Here is a 20,093-nt window from a genome sequence, read left to right on the forward strand (position 1 = left end):
TCCTTAGATGCTATGTAGGGGTGCCTTTGAAATAGCGATTTGGGCTTAAAGAATCGCAAAATACCACCTACTCCAAGTAGATGGTATTTAGCGATTTCCTTCCAAAATGATTTTTTTTTAAATTCAAAGTGCCATGTGGCGCACAGACATGCCCTTAGGGCATGTATGTGCGCCACATGTACTTACAGGCACATTCCAGGGGTGCAACAGGTTTCCTTTGGATACCCTGGCACCCTTGGAATTGCGATTCTCAAATTGCGATTTTCTCATAGAAAATCACAATTTGAGAATGTATCCCCATTCATTCCTATGGGCCTCTTGGCCCATAGAAATGAATGGGCCACTCATATTCCATTTTGCAATTCTCAAATAGCGATTCCTTAAAAATCGCTATTTGAGAATCGCAAAATGTGAATTACCTACATATGCCCCCTAGCTCCAAGTTTTGCAATTTCCCCAGGTAAATTTAACCAGGTTTAACCTGCCACAATCTCTCAGGGAAAAACTGCAGCACCAACTTGTAATGTCATTCCCTGTGCTCTTGTTTGTGCAGAGATCCTGATTTTTAAGATATTTAGTAAGAGAAATGCGCACACATTCCCTCCACTTGACTCACTCTCTATGAACTTTCCATCAGATTTTCTCACAGTCTTGCAGTCCCTATAAGGATTAGGATAAAGTAACAATGGCCATAAACATGCCAAAACCAGACTGAGTAAAAAGCTGATATTTCCGCTTCCTTTCTAGATGTGTTTTAAACGGGACATCACGATCCCACATCCCTAAGTAATCATTTTCATTTTATTTATAGAAATATAGTTAATAATGAAATAAAGTGAGATTTGAAATGGGATCTGCTTTAGCAATAATGCACAATTATCGCTCAGCTCGGGTGAAAATCCTGATCTCATCAGGCTGAGGTGAAAGCTTTGTGTCCAAACATCAGCTGCAAAATGTAATTATGGTCTGCTTGCTTTTCATCAATAGTCATCAGTCACTAGATGCAGTTTGTTTGAGTTTGGTTCAGGAAAACAGATAACCACCCTCTGGGGCCTTTTCTGGGGCCAGGTGGCATGCAGTGGCTTCCCATCAGTATTGTCGTTTACCTCTTTAGGCCCAGGGACCCAATATTAAAGCACTTCAGTTTAATAGCCAAGTTACTCCCTTTGGGTCCTCCTTGTAGGAACAACTTTCTTTTAGCACCCCAGATGCAGTATGACACAGACAATATCAGTCAGTTCTTTAATTTGAAGAGTAAAATTACTTTTTATTAACATGTGGGTAAATAGATCACTACATGATAGGACACATACTGAAAACCAGGAAATAGAGGATTTTGGGGACCTAAGTAGGACTACAAACGTTAATATAGCCCCTATAAGCTCAGACTAGATTTGTCATATCATTCGTTTTATGGCATTTGTTATCGTAGGTGTCTCTGTTTCGGTCGATTAAGCCAGACGGTGAGCCTGCAGCTGAGATTCCAGTACCCAAGACAACAATAAAAGCAGTCACCTCCACAAATGTAGTATCCTAAAAGAGTACCATTTCCCAAAATATAGGGATCCCATCGCAGTAGCTGACATTGGTGCTTGCCTTGCAGATGCTCGTAGAGGCCACTGGTGACATAGGACCCTGTCCAAGGTTTTCGGTTAAGGAAAGAGTTAAAATGACTGTAGTTCGACAGCTAGTTTAGGATGGAATGGGTGTGGGGGGAGGGGAGGGGGGTACCCACTGAGAGTCCTTACATATAGATCAGGATTTACCCGTTGCAGTCCGCTGGATTAAGATACATTGAGATCCACCCATAGTTTGAATGACTCTATGATATTACAATGAAAACTATTAAAACGCATACCTTTGCAACATGGTCAATACAATACATCTTCCATTACAGCGCATACCATAACAGCGCAAACCATTACAACGCATATTCCATTACAACGAAAATTACTATTCTAACACCGCCGGGTGCTTACCTCTGGGAAGGTGCTGATCAGTGAGAGACATGCGTTGTAATGGGATGCGTTGTAATGGATCCTGCGTTGTACTGACTGCGATATAAAGACATTGCGTTGTAATGCCTGCGTTGTAATGGATGTTTCCCACTTTTAATACAGAGAAAAATTAGACGTCTACAAACAAGTTGAAGAACTGCAATTATTGCCTGGAAACTGCATGCGAAATAAAAACGTACATGCTTGCCTGGATACAGGTAAAATCACATCATTAAGGGAAAAAAGAATCTTGAGTAAGTTTAAAATGCAGACGCTTTTCAAAAAAATTGTACAAGCTGTGTGCGTAAGTAGGACTTAAAGACTTTGTGCAAAATATTGTCATTCGGCACTACAACAATGAAATTAACCCCCATTTATGTCATTGCATCAGGATATGGATCAAACATTTCAAGGACATTTCATACCCTTTAAATATCAGATAAATTACATCATACTTCCCCATTATCTAAGAAAAGTCTCTTTAGGAGAAGCTAAAACAATTTGTGTGAAAGGTTAGTCCTCCATTCAGGTTAAATAGACAACCGGTCAACCCTTCTTTTATTTATATTTATTAGAAGCTATGTTTGCCTGTGTGTTATACATACTGTGGGTGCCCATGGTCTAACCATGTCCTTTGCAGAGCATTTGACCAAGTAGATGAGAATACCATGTTTTCTACCTTTTTCCTGATGACTTCTTTATAATGGTCATTTCCTAATGGCTACCAATCTTGCAAAAAACGTTCTCACTGTGCGCTCAGGAAGCAAGATTGCCTGAATCTTGGCACTACACTACTCCAATGCTGACATCGAAAATGAAAGTAAAGAATGCCATTGTTTTCATCCACCTAATGGTACATTTCTTTTGGCTATGTCCTGGTGAAAGAAGACGACATTAGTGTTGTAGAGTTGGAAGTTGAATGAAGAAGAGACCAGTGGAAACTGCTGGGAAGGTGAGGAGGGACCGAGCAGTACTTGTGGCCCGCTGGACGTGCTGCTGGGGGATTGCTGCATGGGCTGCTATGTGACGTGGAGCAGCTGACTGAGCCTGTGGGCGCTGAAGACTGCCTCCCCCACGTCGGTGATGGCTGTTTGTACGGCCTGATGGGGAGAGGGAATCAACGCTGTTCCCAGGGGCCACGAGAACGTGGTGGTGAAGATGGTGCACATAATAGACTACACAGGATGTGCTTGGTTGTGGGGGAGTTTGGAGCTGTACTTTGGCTTGCATTTTCTGTTGATCTGGGGGCCACCATTTTATGCCAAGCTTGCTGTGACTCTTACTCTGGACCCACCATCTTGTTGGCCTCAATCGTTTCCTGCATGTACAACTATCCTTCTTTCATTAGTCTGTCCAAACCTGCCATTGTTTGCCATCAATGCTGCGGCAGTCCTGGAGAAATGTGTCATGGAAGTGCTTTTGTGTGCGCGTCTGTGCGTGTATGAGGAGGTGTGTGCAGACGCATGTGTGTGTGTGTGTGCCTGTAAGTGTATGAAAGACTATGTTCACATTTCTGTGTGCTTGTGCATGTCTGTGCGTGTGATGGTGTGGACATGTATTTGGGTGTTTTTGTATTAGAGCATGTGATTCTATGTGTGCTTGTGCTAGCAGATGTTTCTGTTTGTGTGCTTATGTCTGCGCGTATGATGGTGTGTGCATGTATTTGAGTGTCTTTGTTTTAGAACATGGGATTGTATGTGTGCTTGTGCGTGTGGATGTTTCTGTATGCGTACTTGTATGCGCCCTCTGTTCACGTATGAGAGTGTGTGCGCACATTTGTGTGTGCTTGTGCATGTCTGTGCATGTGATGGTGTGTGTGTGCATGTATTTTACTGTACGTCCTTGGGTATTTTTGTTCTGGAGCTTGTGATTGTATGAGTGTCTGTGTTTTTGATAGTTTCTGTATGTGTGAGAGTATGAGCGCATTTGTGTGTGCTTGTGCATGTCTGTGCATGTGACGATGTTTGCGTGTGCATGTATTTGGGTGTTTTTGTATTAGAACATGGGATTTTATGTGTGCTTGTGTTCTTGGATGTTTTCTGTCTATGTGCTTGTGTGTGTGCGTCACTGCATATGAGAGTGTTTGCTCAAATTTGTGTGTGCTTGTGCATGTCTGTGCGTGTGATGGCGTGTGCACGCTGGATTTGTTATTCCCCGCCGGCTGCTGTCCTGGATATTGACTTTAACTGCCAGATGTCTGACCTTAGGATGGCCACCAGTGTACCAGTGTACAGTACAGTCCCCTGCCTGACCCCAAGATGGCTTCCATAATGACCCCCCCTACACGTTGTTTTACTTCCCCGGGACAACAATTGGACATTGACCAGACCTTGAACCTATCCCCTAACCTGCCTACACATCAGGCCTTGGAACCTGCGGAACTCACCCCAGACTGTGGAGACCTAGCGATTTGGCTGATGCCCGGTGGAGCTACCATATAGCTAAAGAGGAGATGGATTGTGGACTCTCCCCCCCCCATGCCGTCACCTACCCAGCCAGACCTTGGGCAGATTTTCCCCTCATCTCTACATCCTATCTTCCTCCTACCCCTTTACCCTATCCCCTTACCCTTCCTTGCTCCATTCACCTTGCCCCCTATGTTCTTTAAACGCTTTTCTTGATACTTAGGTAGGTAACTTTTAACTGATGTAAATCACAACATTATTGTTCCTCATGTAAGGCGCTCTGATTCCCTCGGGTCTAACCAGCGCTATATAATAACTCATTAATTAAATTTGTTTCAATTTAGTACTCTTTTTCTCTTTGTCTACCTCCCTATCTCCTATCCCCTCTCCCCTGAATCTCTCATCTTGCTTGCTAGTCTGCCTAGCCCCCTGTCCTTTGTGCCCTTTGACTAAACACGGAAAGATCCAAAATTTATACTCTGGAGTCTCAGCGAACCCGCTGAGAGAGTCCACGGTGCCAAGGGAGCCATTCACAGCTGAGGTAGAGTATGGCACTTCTTGCCAAAGCACTACCTCTCCCCCTTTTGCGGAAGGATCCAGAATGTAGGCCTTGGAGTCTCAGAGACCCCTCTGAGAGAGTCCACTGCGTAAAGGGTGCCTCCCGCAACTGAGATAGGGAAGTGATACCACTTCCCCTGGGATCACAGCTTACTGGACTTTGGACGTTGCTTTGACTCGTCTACCGGTTTGTGTTCCCCGGCGCCCTTCCCCATCTCTTCCCATGCGGTGTCCTTCACCCTTCGCTCCTCTTTCCCGCCTTCATTACCTGTCTACTTCCCCAGCTCCTTCCCCCTTCCTGAATCTTTCCCCCTGCCTGCTTTTCCCCTTACGTATTTGTGCTTATTGTTTATCTCAACCATACAAGTAACTATGTTGCCATGCTCTAATAACTGTGCAACCTTTGTAACAATGTAACCTGTAACTATGATCTGATGCTCATGTAAAGTTCTCTGATACCTCCGGGTCTAGCCAGCGCTATGTACAACCTTTATTAAATATATTGAGCCAGGGGTGCGAATAGGTTTAGTGATTCTCTGTAATAATCTAATATTTTTTTTCTCAGAACTTGGAAAACTACGTGGAAGCCTGGCAGAATCCCAAAATGAAAATGTATGCCTACGTGATGAGGTGAAAGAATTACAACTGGTGTCTGAGTCATTTGTATCGAAAGCACAAGAGCTGCAGAAATCACTCAAAAATGAAAATGAGTTGCGAAATCGATGTCAGAACCTGGAAAACAAAACTTTAGGTGAGAATCTATGGTGGGTATTGCAGTGGGATACCATCTTCCCTTTAATATTGTCTGGGGATGTATACGACCAGCAGTGTTGGTCTGGCCTTTTGGGCAGTGTGTTTGTCTGCCACTGCCAGATAGACCACCTTGAAAGGAAGAGTGAGTGGTCTGTTTGTTTGGTCCCAGTGGCCGTGAAGATACTAAAAAAAATCAGCCCGCAAACTTGCTCTTTCAAGTTGGTAAATCTGGCAATGCCAGACTGCCTGAAAGGCCAGTCCAACACTGAAGGTTAGAACCACAATAAATGCCTTGTTCCTAAGTATTAACTACCCCTTTTTGTATAAATTGGGGGTGGGCCGAGCATAGATATATATATGTTACCTACTGGCAGTCGCAAGTAGATAGTTAAAGTTAGGACTTTGCTTCTATTTAAAAAGTGTTTTTTCTTTTGCCAATATCTCTGGCGCGGTTTGACGAATCTTAGCGCAATTTTCAAAACGAATGGCCCGCTCAGGTCAGCTCCTGTCTTGAAAGTTCCGGGGTGATTCGTCAAGCAGGTGCTGAGATAAAAGGGGGGACCCAAAACTTGTTTTCTCCATTTTAATTTCTATAGTGAACTTTTGTCGCAGCTACAGACCGAACTGCTGAACGGAATGACACCACATTAGGCAGAAAGCTAGCTCTTGGTCCAGAGTGCACTACTTGCTTTAAATGGTGTAAACCCGTTCAGTAGTTCCTTAGAAATTTATATATATAAAAATATTCGTATCTGGTGATCACAATGGATCTGCGAACCCTCCCGATCGAGAGCTTGATCCTGATTGGCTCCCAACACTTCAAATTAGGAAGTGTTGGCAGCCGTCTTGTGACTCGGTTGAACCGAGTCACAAGTAAACAGGTAAAAAATATTAAAAAAACAAGAAAAGGGGGCAGGGTAGAAAAACCCTGACCCCCTAGGCCTGCTCAGTGGGTGCCACAGGGATCCCAAGGGCCCCAAGAAGCTTTTTTTAAAAATATTTTCAGTGGAATTTGCGTAGGGTGCGCTAATCCCGCCGAAACCCCCCAAAAAACTGAAGCGCGGTCTCTCGCGCTTTGATTACATTAACACCCGGGTGGGCCAGGTCCCGGGGGCAATGTTTAAAATACATGCGGGCTGTGTGGGCCCCGCAGCCCGGGGACCGCCACCTTCCCGGGGCTTTTTAATAATGAAAACGTGTGGGTGGGCTCCTGCCCCCTACACTGTACCGGGGACCACCACCTCCCCAGGACATTCCTTAATTAGGGTTCCTCATGGGCCCTGCCAAGCCTCGGGGACTGCCCCCTCCCCGGGGCTTTAATGTTGAAATGTGGGGGGAGCCTTGCACCCAGGGACCGCCACCTCCCGGGGCTTCAATCTTTTAAATTAAGTTTAGGGGGCTCCTGCCCCCCCCCCCCCCCACACTACCCCGGGGATCACCACCTCCCCGGGGCTTTAAAGGTGTTGGGAAGGGGGTCGTGCGCCCCCCATCCAGGAGCCCTCCTTGGCCCTGGGGATCGCCACCCCCCAGAGCCGGCTCAACAATGTCCCGGGGTGCTCACCCCCGGGACATTGCAGTTTGCTATGGCAGGGCAGGAGCAGTTATAGCAAACTTCTGCTTTGCTTCATGAAGCTAGAGCAGAAAAACTGCTCTATCTTCCATGAAGCGAAGCAGAATTACTTTTGGGAAAAGGGAGCTGCATGTTAGCAGCTCCCTCTGCTGAGAAGCAATGCTGGCTCCCGCAGGAGGCCTGGAGCCAGCAGGGACCGTGGGGGCATTGGTGCTCACCCCTCGGTCCTGCATATCATAACCCTGCTCCTGTCGGTGGGTTATTAGGGGCCGAAAGTGAACCAGGAGGGGGGGACACTCAGCCCCCCTCCCTCAAAATGAAAAATGTATTTAAAAAGAAAAAAAAGAGGCAAAGTTCCGAGGGATTGGGTCCCTGTGGCCGAAAATGGCCTCAGTAGGGGGGCCACATGGCCCCCTCCTTTAAATATAGTTTTGTTTGTTAAAATAGAAGTGGCCATGCCCCGGAGGATGGGGTACACGGGGCCGAAAACGGCCTTGGGAGGGGAGCCCCACAGCCTTCTTCCCGTTTAAAAAAACAAATGGGGTCCCCAGGGCGTAAAAAGTATTAATGGAAGAAGGCAGAAAAGAGAAGCCGGCATCCCACTGGAGGCCCCGAGCTACTCTGCAAAAGCGCCTCCTGGCGCACCCTGGGCTCGGCGCGGAAATCCCCATTGCTACTGAAGGTCCTTAGGGGCCAACTAGCCCACCAGGTACCTCCAGTAATCCTCCCACACAGTGGGATTGCTAAGAGGTGTTGTAGCCACACCCCTTTTCACACCACTCTGCAAATGCGCCTCTTGGTGCAGTGCTGGTGGGGCGATGAGATCCCCTTATGTCCTGAGGACTTCAGGACTAAAGTGGCCTTCATCCCTCAAGTAGCAGTGTGCCAGGAGGCACGTCTGTAGAGTGGTGTAAAAAGGGGGAGTGCCTCTAACCACTCTCAGCAATCCAGCTGTGTGTGGCTTACTAAAAGTAGCAGGAGGGCTAGTTGGCCCCCTGAGACCATCAGGAGGCAAGAGGACTTCATCTCCAAACAAGAGCGCGCCAGGTGGTGTGTTTGCAGAGTGGCGGAGAAAGGGGGCATGCCCTGTGTCCACCTTTGAGCAATCTCACTGTTTGGGGATTACTGGAGGTAACAGGTAGGCTAGTTGGCCCCTAAGCAAAGGGGACTTCAATCCCCATCCATGAGCGCGCCAGGGAGCGTGTTTGCAGCGTGGTGGGCAAAGGGGGCGTAGCCTGCTATGAGAACTTATTAATTCTGCTGAGTGGAACTTACTGGAAGTAATAGGAGGGGTAGATGGCCCCCATGTTTCTATGGGCCAACTACCTCTCCTGTTACCTCCAGTAAGTCCCACACAGTGGGATTGCTAAACGGTCTTCGGAGGCCACGTCCCCCTTTCTCCACCATTCTGTAAATACGCCTCCGGGCAAACTACTGGTTTAGAGATGAAGTCCACTTTACTCCTGAGGGACTTTGGGGGCTAAGAAGCCACTTCTGGTACGTCCTGTAAGTCATACGCAGCGGTATTTCAGAGCGCTGGTCAGAGGCCCATCTCTGCAAATGCGACTACTAGTTAAAGAAGCATTTGCAATGTAATAGGTCTTGCATTTGCTAGAGTTAGAGCTATTGATTTTGTAAATGTAAACTTTTTTTACTAATGTGTTTTGGAGTGGAGTGGATATACGTTGTGTGTAGTGGAATTATGTGGTATGTTGTGCAGTGAAATTATGTGGATAGAAAGTATGTGGTATTTAGTGTATAGGAATTATGCAGAGTGGGATTATGTGTTAGGGAGAGTAATTATGTGGGATGGCAGTCTGTGTTGTGGAGTGGTAACCTCAGGTTTAGTCTTCCTCGTTTCCATTGAAGCTTAATTAAATACTCAATGAAACAAAATAAATGAAGGAACCACTGAGGAACACTTCTGGACCTAGTCAGAGGTATGAGCAGGGCAACTGGAATTATGCTACTGTTTGGCTGCACCGACTTTCGCACAGTTATACAATTTCTGCATTTACCACATAATCCATCATCTGCTGCATAATATGTTGATTAGAACAAAAAAAACCTTGTTTCTAGCTCAAACGTTACCAAAAATGCAAATGTTACAGTGTGGTGGAAGGCCCTTGGCAAACATAGAATGGTCACATGTTACTTATTGCTAAATGTGGGTGTTAAATTGTTACTAATGGTGTGCAAACCACTCTTGCTTCTTTCTCTGCCTCTCTTGCCTCTTTCTGCATTTCTCGTCTTTCGGCACCTTTTTCCTTTTTATGCACTTCTCTTGCCTCTTTCTGCACATCTCTTCCGCTTTCTGCATCTCCCTTCTTTACCTCTCTTGCCTCTTTCTGCTCTTCTCTTGCCTCTTTCTGCACCTCTCTTGATGCTTTCTGCACCCCTCTTCTCTCTTTCTGCACCTCTCTTGCTTCTTTATTTTGCAACTCTCTTACCTCTTTATGCACTTCCGTTGATTATTTCTGCACTTCTCTTGCCTCTTTCTGCACCCTCTTACCTCTTTCTGCACCTCCTGCCTCTTTCTGCACCTCATTGCCTCATTCTGCACTTCTCTTGTATCTTTCTGCACCTCTCTTGCTGCTTTCTGTACTCCTCTTCTCTCTTTCTGCACCCCTCTTCCCTTTTTCCGCACTTCTGTTGCCCGTTTCTGCACCTCTCTTGACCTATTGCTGTACTTCTATTGCCTTTCTGCACTTTCCTTGCCTCTTTATGGATTTGTATTGCTTCTTTCTGTACCCCTCTTGCCTGTTTCTGTACCTCACTTGCCTCTTTCTGAACCTCTCCTGCCTCTTTCTGCACCTCGCTTGCCTCTTTCTGCACCTTACTTGCCTCTTTCTGCACTTCTCTTGCTTTTTTCTGCACCTCTCTTGTTTCTTTCTGCAACTCTTTTGTCTCTTTCATCAATTCTCTTGCGTCTTTCTACACCTCTGTTGCTTCTTTCAGCACTTCTCTTGCTCTTTCAGCGCATTTCTTGTCTGTTTTGCGCCTCATCTGCCTATTCCTGTACCTCACTTGCCTCTTTCTGCACCTCTCTTGCCTCTTTCTGCAAATCTCTTGCCTCTTTCAGCACTTCTCTTGCTTTTTTCTGAACTTCTCTTGTTTCTTACTGCCAACTCTTTTGTCTCTTTCATCACTTCTCTAGTTTCTTTCTATACCTCTGTTGCTTCTTTTAGCACTTCTCTTGCCTCTTTCTACACTTCTCTTGCCTGTTTTTGTACCTCTCTTGCATGTTTCTTCCCTCTTTCTGCACTACTCTTGCCTGTTTTGCACCTATCCTGCCTATTTCTGCACCTCCTTTGCCTCTTTCTGCACTTCTCTTGCCTCTTTCTGAATTTCTGTTGCTTCTTTCTGTATTTCTCTTGCCTCTTTATGCACCCCTCTTGCCTCTTTCAGCTCCTCTGTTGCTTCTTTATGCACTTCTCTTACTTTTTTCTGGACCTCTTGTTCTTTTTTCGGCACCCCTCTTGCCTCTTTCTGTACCCTTCTTCCTTCTTTGTGCTCCTCTCTTGCCTCTTTCTGTACTTCTCTAGCCTCTTTCTGCACCCCTCTTGTCTATTTCTGCCCCTCTGTTGCTTCTTTCTGCACTGCTCTTGCACCTTTGTGTGCCTCTCTTGCATATTTTTGCGCCCCTATTGCTTCTTTCTTAACCCCTCTTCCCTCTTTCTGCACCTCTTTTGCCTGTTTCTGCAACTCTGATGCCTCTTTCTGCAGTTCTCTTTCCTCCTTCTGTGCCTCTGATGCTTTTTTCTTCAGTTCTCTTGCCTCTTTCGGCACTGCTCTAGCCTCTTTTTGAACTCTTATTGCTTCTTTCTGTACTTCTCTTGCTTCTTTCTGTACCTCTTTTCCCTATTTCTGCACCTCTCTTGCCTCTTCCTACATCTCTCTTGTCCCTTCCTGCATCTCTCTTGCCTCTTTCTGCACTTCTCTTGCCTCTTTCTGCATCCCTGTTGCCTCTTTCTGCACTAGTCTTCCCTTTTTCTATACCTCTCATACCTCCTTCTGTACCCCTCTTGTCTCTTTCCGTACTTCTCTTGCTTCTTTCTTTACCTCTCTTGCTTTTCTCTGCACTTCTCTTCCCGCACCCCACTGTTGCCTGTTCTGCATCTCTGTTGTCTGTTTCTGCACTTCTCTTTCTTCTTTCACCACCTCTCTTGCCTGTCTCTGCACATCACTTGTCTCTTTCTGTACCTCTCTTGTCTTTTTCTACAACTCTCTTGCCTCTCTGTACTTCACATGCCTTTCTGCACGTCTTTTGCTTTTTTCTGCATGTCTCTTGTTTCTTTCCGCAACTCTCTTGTTTGTTTCATCACTTCTCTTTCTTTTTTCTACACCTCTATTGCTTCTTTCAGCACTTCTCATGCCTGTTTCTGCACCTCTCTTGCATGGTTCTACACCTCTTGTGCTTCTTTCTGCAATTCTCTTGCCTCTTTCTGCACATTTTTTACTCTTTCTGCGCCTCTCTTGTTTTTTTCTGCAATTCTCTTGCTTCTTTCTGTATTTCTTCCACCTGTTTCTAAATTCAAATGTGAAGTGCAAGCTGTCAAGATTAAAGGTCTACGTGCTAGCATGACTGAGGTATATGTCTACTTGTACATGTATTTTCACATGTTATGCATCTGTAGATGGTAGCTTAAAAAGCGGACAGCTTCTTTTATAGATGGTCAAATCTTCTTAGTTCTGCTCTGTTATTTGGTTGCACAGGCCGACATGTCTTATGTATATAGGTGTTAGAATACCCATGTGCCCTGTATTATGAGCAGAAAGAAATACATACACTGGTTTACACATACATTTACAGAGTATGCTATTTGAAACTCAGGTATTCAAGTATTTCTATGTTTATTTTTATGTAACAGGTCAATTTTTTTTAATTTTATTTATTATAAAGTTTTGTATAGCGCGAACAAGACCCGTGGGTATCAGAGCGCTTAACATGAGAGAGGAAAAGGGTTAACATATATATAAACAGTTAAAGCGCAACCGCTGTGAGGTAGATGATATATATATATTCGTAACACATGTGACGTTAGCGTAAATAATATGCTATGACTAAATTAATAACAAAAACATGTATATATAACAAATATGAGGTGGCTCGGTATAGGTTCATGAAAGATGCTGTTCTCCTGTTCAATCAAAATAGCCATTACTAGTGGCCTTTAGATTGTTCTCATATCATAGGATACGTATTCCTCATAGTATTGACTATGCTTCCCTTTCTAATGGCGTACATGATCTGTACTAAGGCAGTAGTATATCAGAACCATGAACAGTGCTCTTCACTAGGTAATGTATCTATTCATCAGCAGGCTCTTCACTTCCCGCTTGAATGTTACCAGATTCTGGATCTTCCTGATGTTTGGAGGGAGTGAGTTCCATATTCTGGGGGCAGCTCCTGAGAACCCTCTGTCATAGGTTTTTTCTTTCGGAAGAAGGCTGGCCGTAGCAGCAACTCCTCAGCACTCCTAGCTGGTCGGTTGCCACCGGACAACTGAATTTTCTTGGCTAGATATCTTGGGGTGTTGTCGTGTAGTGCTTTGTGTGTGAATGTGATACATGCTATAGGTAAGAGCACAGACACACGTATGCATACCTTCACAAACTTGGTCAGACTTACAACTGTGATATGGTTAGGATTGTTGTTTTACATTTGGTAGGCCTAACATTCTGAGCAGTTGATGAATAGTGTACCTTCAAGAGAAAAGTGAGGTTTAATACATCTTGGGAGAAGGATTAGTTATTAGGCTACTTTGTATGAGTATGTGGTAAGGTACAGTTGAAGTAGGCCTCTTTCTGCAACTCTGTTGCTTCTGACTGCACTTCTCTTGCATTTTTTTCTCCACCTTTCTTCTTCTTTCAGGACTTCAGTTGCCTCTTTATGCATTTTCTTGCTTCTTTCTGCATCTTTATATCTTTTTCTGCACCTCTTTTTTCCCTCTTTCTGCATTTCTCTTGCTTCTTTCTGTGCCTTTCTTCCTCTTTCTGTACATGTTCTACCAATGTAGGCATAGTTAGAAATTAGCAATTAAAGAACGTCAGAATTTCACTGGAAAAACCACAGGTTTCAGGGACGTTATAGTTGGGGATTAGCTTTTAAGGAAACCTTAAAAATTCTCTGAAAAATCCACAGGTTTCAGGGACGTTATAGTTAGGAATTAGCATTTAAAAAACTTTAGAAATGCAGTGAAAAAACCACAGGTTTCAGGCAAGTTATAGTTAGGCTGACATTTCATTCGTACAAAACCAGAGAAATTCAGACGTTATAGTTAGCTGAGCTAACTATAACTCAACGTCACATATTAGATCACTCATGACATGGTCAGTGACATCACGGATGACATCACTGATGACATCACTGATGACATCTCAAATGACATCACTGATTACATCATCCACATAATATCTGATGCACCTCCTCACACCCTAATGTAACCTTTCATACACCAACTCTAAAATACAGACTACCATCCTCGAAAACATAGACACGCCAATACCAGTTAGTACATACCCAGTCACTGATTCATAGGTCTATACACTCATCCACTCACTCACCCATACAGTCACTCATTCACCCAGGCACTCATCAATACAGCCACTGATTTATGCACTCATATAACCATACAGACACTCATACACCGCCACTCCCCCATAGTTACTCACACACCTAGTCAGTCACCCAAAGAATCAATCACACTGCCATTTACTCACCTATACAGTTATACAAACACCACCTCACTTATTCAAACAGATACTAACACATACTTACTCTCTTATAAAATCACTACACAAGCACACACTCATCCATACAGCCACTCTCACAGTCACTTACTCTCACATATAGTCACTTATATACTCCAACACTCACATATACTGCCTTTCACATATGTAATTACTCATACATATACCAGTGAGACAACCATTCACTCACCAACACAGCAATACGCACACTCACTCACCCATACAGCCCCTCGCAGATACAGTCATGAACCCATACACCCAGTGAATCACCTCCTTACACATCCATGTAGGGAGTCTCTACACACAGTCAGGCAGCCATAGAAGTACTCGGACACCCAATCATTAACCCATATGGGCACTCATGTTGCTACTCACCAACCCAGACAGCCATCTGAAAGACTGATACAGACATTCACCATTCACACAGATTAGTCATTCACCCATGGGTTCACTAAGACATGTTTATTCACCCACTTAAACAGTCAGTGACACACCATCTAATTCATCCATTCAGACACTCATACACCCACTCATTCTTCAATACACCTTGGCGTGTGTGTGTGTGTGTGTGTGTGTGTATATATATATATATATATATATATATAACGGTAAACTTCCTCCCAACAAGAACGAAGCAGGACCCGGAGGGGAACAGGTGAGGCAGACTTTATTGTTCAGACAGCAGTTACGGTGGCGGCAGATGCATTTCGGCAAGGACTGCCTTCTTCAGTGCCCAACACCTGATGCAAGTCTTGTGATGTTCGTGAGCTCCTGCTGCCTCTAGATGACTGGCGTAGGTCCGCCCCTCCCCCCAGACAATGCTGAACACCTGTTCAAGTTTGTGGGTAAATCCAGGACTTCAACTCCCAGGATGCCACATGATGAGAGCGCCCTGGGCTGGTGTAATGGGGAAAGTGTGGAATGGAATGTCCACTGCGGCACCTGTAAGCAGGGCGCAATGACGGCAACAGCCGCCCTCCAAACAACGAGTCCGCCCTCTGGTCCGTCCCCTTATATATATATAACATTCTTAAACTTTTTAGAAACATTCAGTCACTGACCATGTCATGAGTGATGTAACATGTGATGTCATCAACAGTGCATTACTGGGTCGTGTGTTCTAGTTATCTCATCTAACTATAACGGCTGAATTTCTCTGGTTTTGCATGAGTGAAATGTCAGCCTAACTAAAATGTCCCTGAAACCTGTGGTTTTTTCATTGAAAATATATATATATATACATATATATATATATATATATATATATGTAGATATACATACATACATACACACACACATAGGCATAAATATAAAAGAGGGAAAGAGATATTTTACAGCAGGATCAATGGTGACTTCTAGTGTATAATTAAGTGCCTGATTACCAAATAATGATTCATTCTTTTTTTTTTTATTCTTTATTTCGGTTAAGAATAACCATAAAAGATTACACAAAACAATACAATTATTTCCAGAATACATCCTATGCGAAGTAAAATATAATGCTACATAATTCATTATAGGGAAAACCTAGATCCAACCAACTAATTAGACAATGTTCTAGCGGTATTTACAAGTTCATAAATGTTAAATAATTAAAAAATGTTAGTAAAAGACAGATTTGAGGAACTACTCTTTCAGGGCAGCCTTAAAATGAATACCTATATAAAGAAAATACCAATAAAATACAATTTGTTACAAAAGATGTTCTCTTAAAACTGGCTTTTTACATGATATAAAGAAAATATATATTTCATTTGTTCTAGTAAAGTGCACGTGCCTAGTTCATACTAACTTTTCATAAATGTTCTCAGCCTAGAGTTTCAGACAATCCCTTTTCCTTATCAACCTCACACCAAACAGATATCGACTGACACTAAAAACCACAGGCTGTCTAGTGTCGGAACGTAATAGTCTTTCTGCTTCAAGGCAAGATCTAGTACCAAGCAAACGGCAAATAGGTTTTACCCATTTATTCCTACAGTTCGCGTAGGCCGGACAGAAGAACAATAGGTGTGCCTCGTTCTCCATCATACGGACACCATTGACTCCTGTGCTGATGGATTTAAATTTTATTCGTGTGGACGACCAGGCTAACCTTAAACCACTGTTATTTTGGGTGCGCCTATGGAGCACAGAAGAGCTTATCCACTACAGGGAGGGTCTAGAAGAAATTCTGGGATTAAATAAATGTATGGGTTTGCCTTGGTTAAAACACATTCACGATTGGTTCCTTAAATTGGGATTAAGGCATTACTGGGATGAGCTGTCTGATTTGACGTTGGCCTAAAAGAAGCTTTTGAAGGAAAACTATTGGTCCTTCATACACAACTCAATGTCCCATTCTTCTAGGGTTGGGTCATTGACCACACAATTTCTCCAAATGAAAATAGCTTGGAATTTCGAACCCTTAATAGATGAAATACAGCCACAATTGGCTAAGTCCCTATACCTTAAGTACCGTTATGGCATCCTACAAATAAAGTAAAATACAGTAAAATGGACGCTGGGCAAGGACGAAGTGGATAGAAAGTAAAAAGAAAATTAGAAAAAAAAATGATTTCATTCTGTATTGCTATTAGAGGTTTAGTTGGCCTTGCAGGATTCTTATCCGGTACTTGCAGACTTCCCTGAGGAGATTTGGTGGTCAGTCTTCAATTGGTACGCTGATGTAGATAACCAGGCCGCTCCTCCATGCTATGTTAATTTGTCGGGTAAAATGACCATTTGCCCTGTGGTTTTCTCCTGATTGTAGAAAAAAGCTTTGTAAACTGTTTTTTTGGAGGTAAGATACAGTAAAGACCATAAAATAAGATATAAACTGGCTTTAAAAGGGAAAAATCAAGTTGACACAAGCTGAATTGTATGTGGGGTCAATTAGGAAATTAGAGAACTCGTCTTATGAATTTTTTTAAATTGTAAAACAGTTCTGCATTTTCTTCAGCTGAATGCCTGCTCTGCTTAGATTCCCGCTTCTAAGGAACGTTGTGACCAGCTGGCTGCTTTCTTTGTGAAAACTTACAGGTCTCTTTTCTCACCTCAGTGGAGGTATCACTATTTAGGGAGAATCATTATGAACGGAATACTAAGTGTTCTCTTTTGCATTTTGATCAAATGTTCCTAGACGAATCGTGGATAGCGATCCATCAGTGCAAATCTGGTAGTCCTTTAGACCCTTCTCCTTCGAATTTGTGAGCTCACACTATCGATCTTGTCAATCCTGCATTTAACCATGTTTTTAACTCTTCTCTTACTCATGAATTGATTCCTAATTTCTGGAAACAGGCAGTGGTTATTCCTGTACTGTAAAACCCTTCTGCAGATCCAATCACATTGGAAACCTTCCACCCTATTTCTCTACTTCCCCCAGCTGCAAAAGTCCTGTAGAAACGGGTTAATGGCCAATCGTTGCTCTCATGTTTTTTTAATCTGTTGGCAGCTTATGACATAATTTACCATCGATTTTGACTCTCCAGATTGTCTTATCTGGGGATTGGTCATTGAGTCTAGAAGAGGATCCAATCGTTTTTATCTAGCAGAGAACAAGAAGTGTATTTGGAGCAAATGAAGTACAGTGTCCCTCAGGGCTCTTTGTTGAGTCTCAAATTATTTAATTTGTAAATGACTCCTCTTGCACATCATTGACAAATATGGTTTTAAATTATTTTCATATGCCGGCAATACTCAGCTTCTTTTCTCCTTTGGTAAATCTCACTTGGTCCGGTCTCATCTGAAAAGATTTCAGTGGCTCCCGATCATTAAACGTATTACTTTTAAAGCCACTAGTTACTGCATATTGAGCCTTTCACCAGTTAGCCCCCAGATATCTGTGCAACAGACTTAGACATTATTTGCCAAACCACACTCTACTCTCAGAACATGCTCTTTTTCTAAAATGTCCTTGATTTTGCTTGACAACTAGAGGAGGCTTCTCCTTTTGGGTGTTAGCCGCCAGAGCCTGGAACGAGCTCCCTTTAACATTTCATCTCTTTAAGGAGGAAAGCCTGTTTAGGTCACAACTCAAGACCTGGCTCTTTGACCAAGACAAATCCCTCAGTTTTTGGGTCCTTTCCTGTGCTCTAGTGCCGGGACGCTGGTTGGCAGCTGTGCACTTTATAAATATGTTGATTGGCTGAATGATTGTTCAGTAAACAAATGCCAACGTTTTATTTTTTAAATTAGATTTTGGACGGTGGCAGGAAGTTTCATATTTAAGTTTGATTAATTGAGACGTTTGTATCTTCTCTGTTTCATTTTACTTCTTCAAGAGCTGCAGTGTCTCTTTTCTTTGCCGCAGTTTAGAATTTGAATTAACTATAAACAGTATTTACAGTCGTCTGTAGTACATCTATAAGAAGGAGTTAAGCGTGCTTTACAATTAACCAAGAGACACAGTATCAAAGACAGTAACAATAGAGTAAGAAGACTGTAATGAAAGGGAAAATATGGAGAGGTGGGCTTTTATTAGTTTCTTGAAGGTGAGTAGGTCAGATTGGGTTCCAGAGAATGAGCCTCTTAGCACTAAGTAAGTGTTCCAAGCCAGACTTTGCAGACAGAGAGTGTTCTTGCTTCCAAGCCCACCCTCTCTATCCGATATGGTGGGAGGAACTGCAATATAGGGAGGGGTCTTCAGAGGAATGACCTTGTGAGTGAGACATCCACTTTTGAACTGTCTTTTGGATGGGGAGTCTTTGGAGTTTCTTCAGCACTGTAGTCATATGATCATATTAATTTGAAAATAAAATCAACCAAGCTGTTCCACAGAAGGCTGCCTTGATTGGATAAGTATAGCCATTGGAGCTTCTAGCGAGAATGATATTGGCATAGTACAAGCAGGAGATGATTAGGCAGTGAGGCACAACTCTTAGTTGAGGAGTCAGTGGATGCTTCATGTTTACAAGCATGTAGGAAGTAATTTACCCTTTGGGACATGTTCTTGTGTTGAGGGTTTAGGGTTAGGAGACTGTCAATGATAAATACTAGAGATTAAGCAACCTTTGAGAGGACTGGTAGATATTTATTAAGAGAGTTCATTCAGTTTAAATGTCTGGGGTGCTAAGTAAGAATTAATGTCCTTGAAGGGTGTTGTGCATAGGTCTCAATCAGTTGTTTCATGCAGTGCCTTTTTTAATTGCACATTTTCAGTGCTCCTTCCAGCCATGCTTTATCCATTTCACCGTTTTATCATTAAGTAGTTGTTTTTGGTGTTTTGTGTATTGTTTTACAATTTTGTTTGGCTTTTTTGCCGTCCCATTTTCCCGCTCACTACAAAAAAATAAAATCTACTTAAGGTCTCTGCTAACACAATAGGATGATATGGCATCTATAAAGGCAAAGAAAAACAGACTTTGAAGGAAGATAGAGACCACCTGGCCTGATTCATGATGGTAAACTTACATTTTTGTGTACGTTTATAATTGTTTGTTATTAACAAAGGTATTTTACGAGTAGTATCTTTACAACTGCGGAGTCTCCTCCCATAAAAGGATAAGATTATCTATTTTTTTATGTGTGTCTGTCTGTCTGTGTTTCTCTAACACCTTCGACACTCATGACGAGCTCAGCTCGTCATGCAGTGTGCTGCTGGTACACTGATGACGAGCTGAGCTCGTCATGAAACCATTGTTTTGGATATTCCCCAGCACAGCAGGGGAAAATGCCTAGCATCGATGTCGCTAATGAAGGTGTATGGAGGTAATTGTTATCGTTGCCATTTTATTCTAAAAGGGAGGAGATGTGGCCTAACCATGAGAGCTGCCAACATTGGAACTGAGAAACCAGGTTCAATTCCCAGCATCAGCTCAACAATCTGTGATTCTGAGCAAATCCCTTAGGGGTCTATTACGATGGTGGGCGGGCAAAGTCCGCCCGCAATCGCACCGGGAGATGGGACCACCAGCTATGTGTGCGGTGGTCCCGCATGTACAATTAGGATGCGCCTGCCAAACTGGCGGGCGCATCCCACTTTTTTTGCATTGCGGCAGGCGGTGCTGTCAGCACCACCCGCCGCGATGCAAAAAAGGCATCTGTGCATTTGCATGAACAACGTGGCACGTCGTG

At 43.4% G+C, this 20,093-nt stretch overlaps 1 protein-coding gene across 1 annotated transcript in view; it reads left to right on the forward strand.

Annotated features, from left to right (window-relative positions):
* The window catches only part of LEKR1 (leucine, glutamate and lysine rich 1), a 581,209-nt gene that overhangs the window by 323,936 nt on the left and 237,180 nt on the right, over positions 1–20,093 (forward strand). The window contains exon 5 of the mRNA XM_086944128.1: positions 5,526–5,711. Within this exon, the coding sequence (XP_086800254.1) occupies positions 5,526–5,711 (186 nt within the window). The remainder of the gene's footprint in view (positions 1–5,525; positions 5,712–20,093) is intronic.

The sequence above is a fragment of the Lissotriton vulgaris genome, chromosome 11 (assembly GCF_964263255.1).
Source record: "Lissotriton vulgaris chromosome 11, aLisVul1.2, whole genome shotgun sequence".
In the NCBI taxonomy this organism is placed as follows: Eukaryota; Metazoa; Chordata; class Amphibia; order Caudata; family Salamandridae; genus Lissotriton; species Lissotriton vulgaris.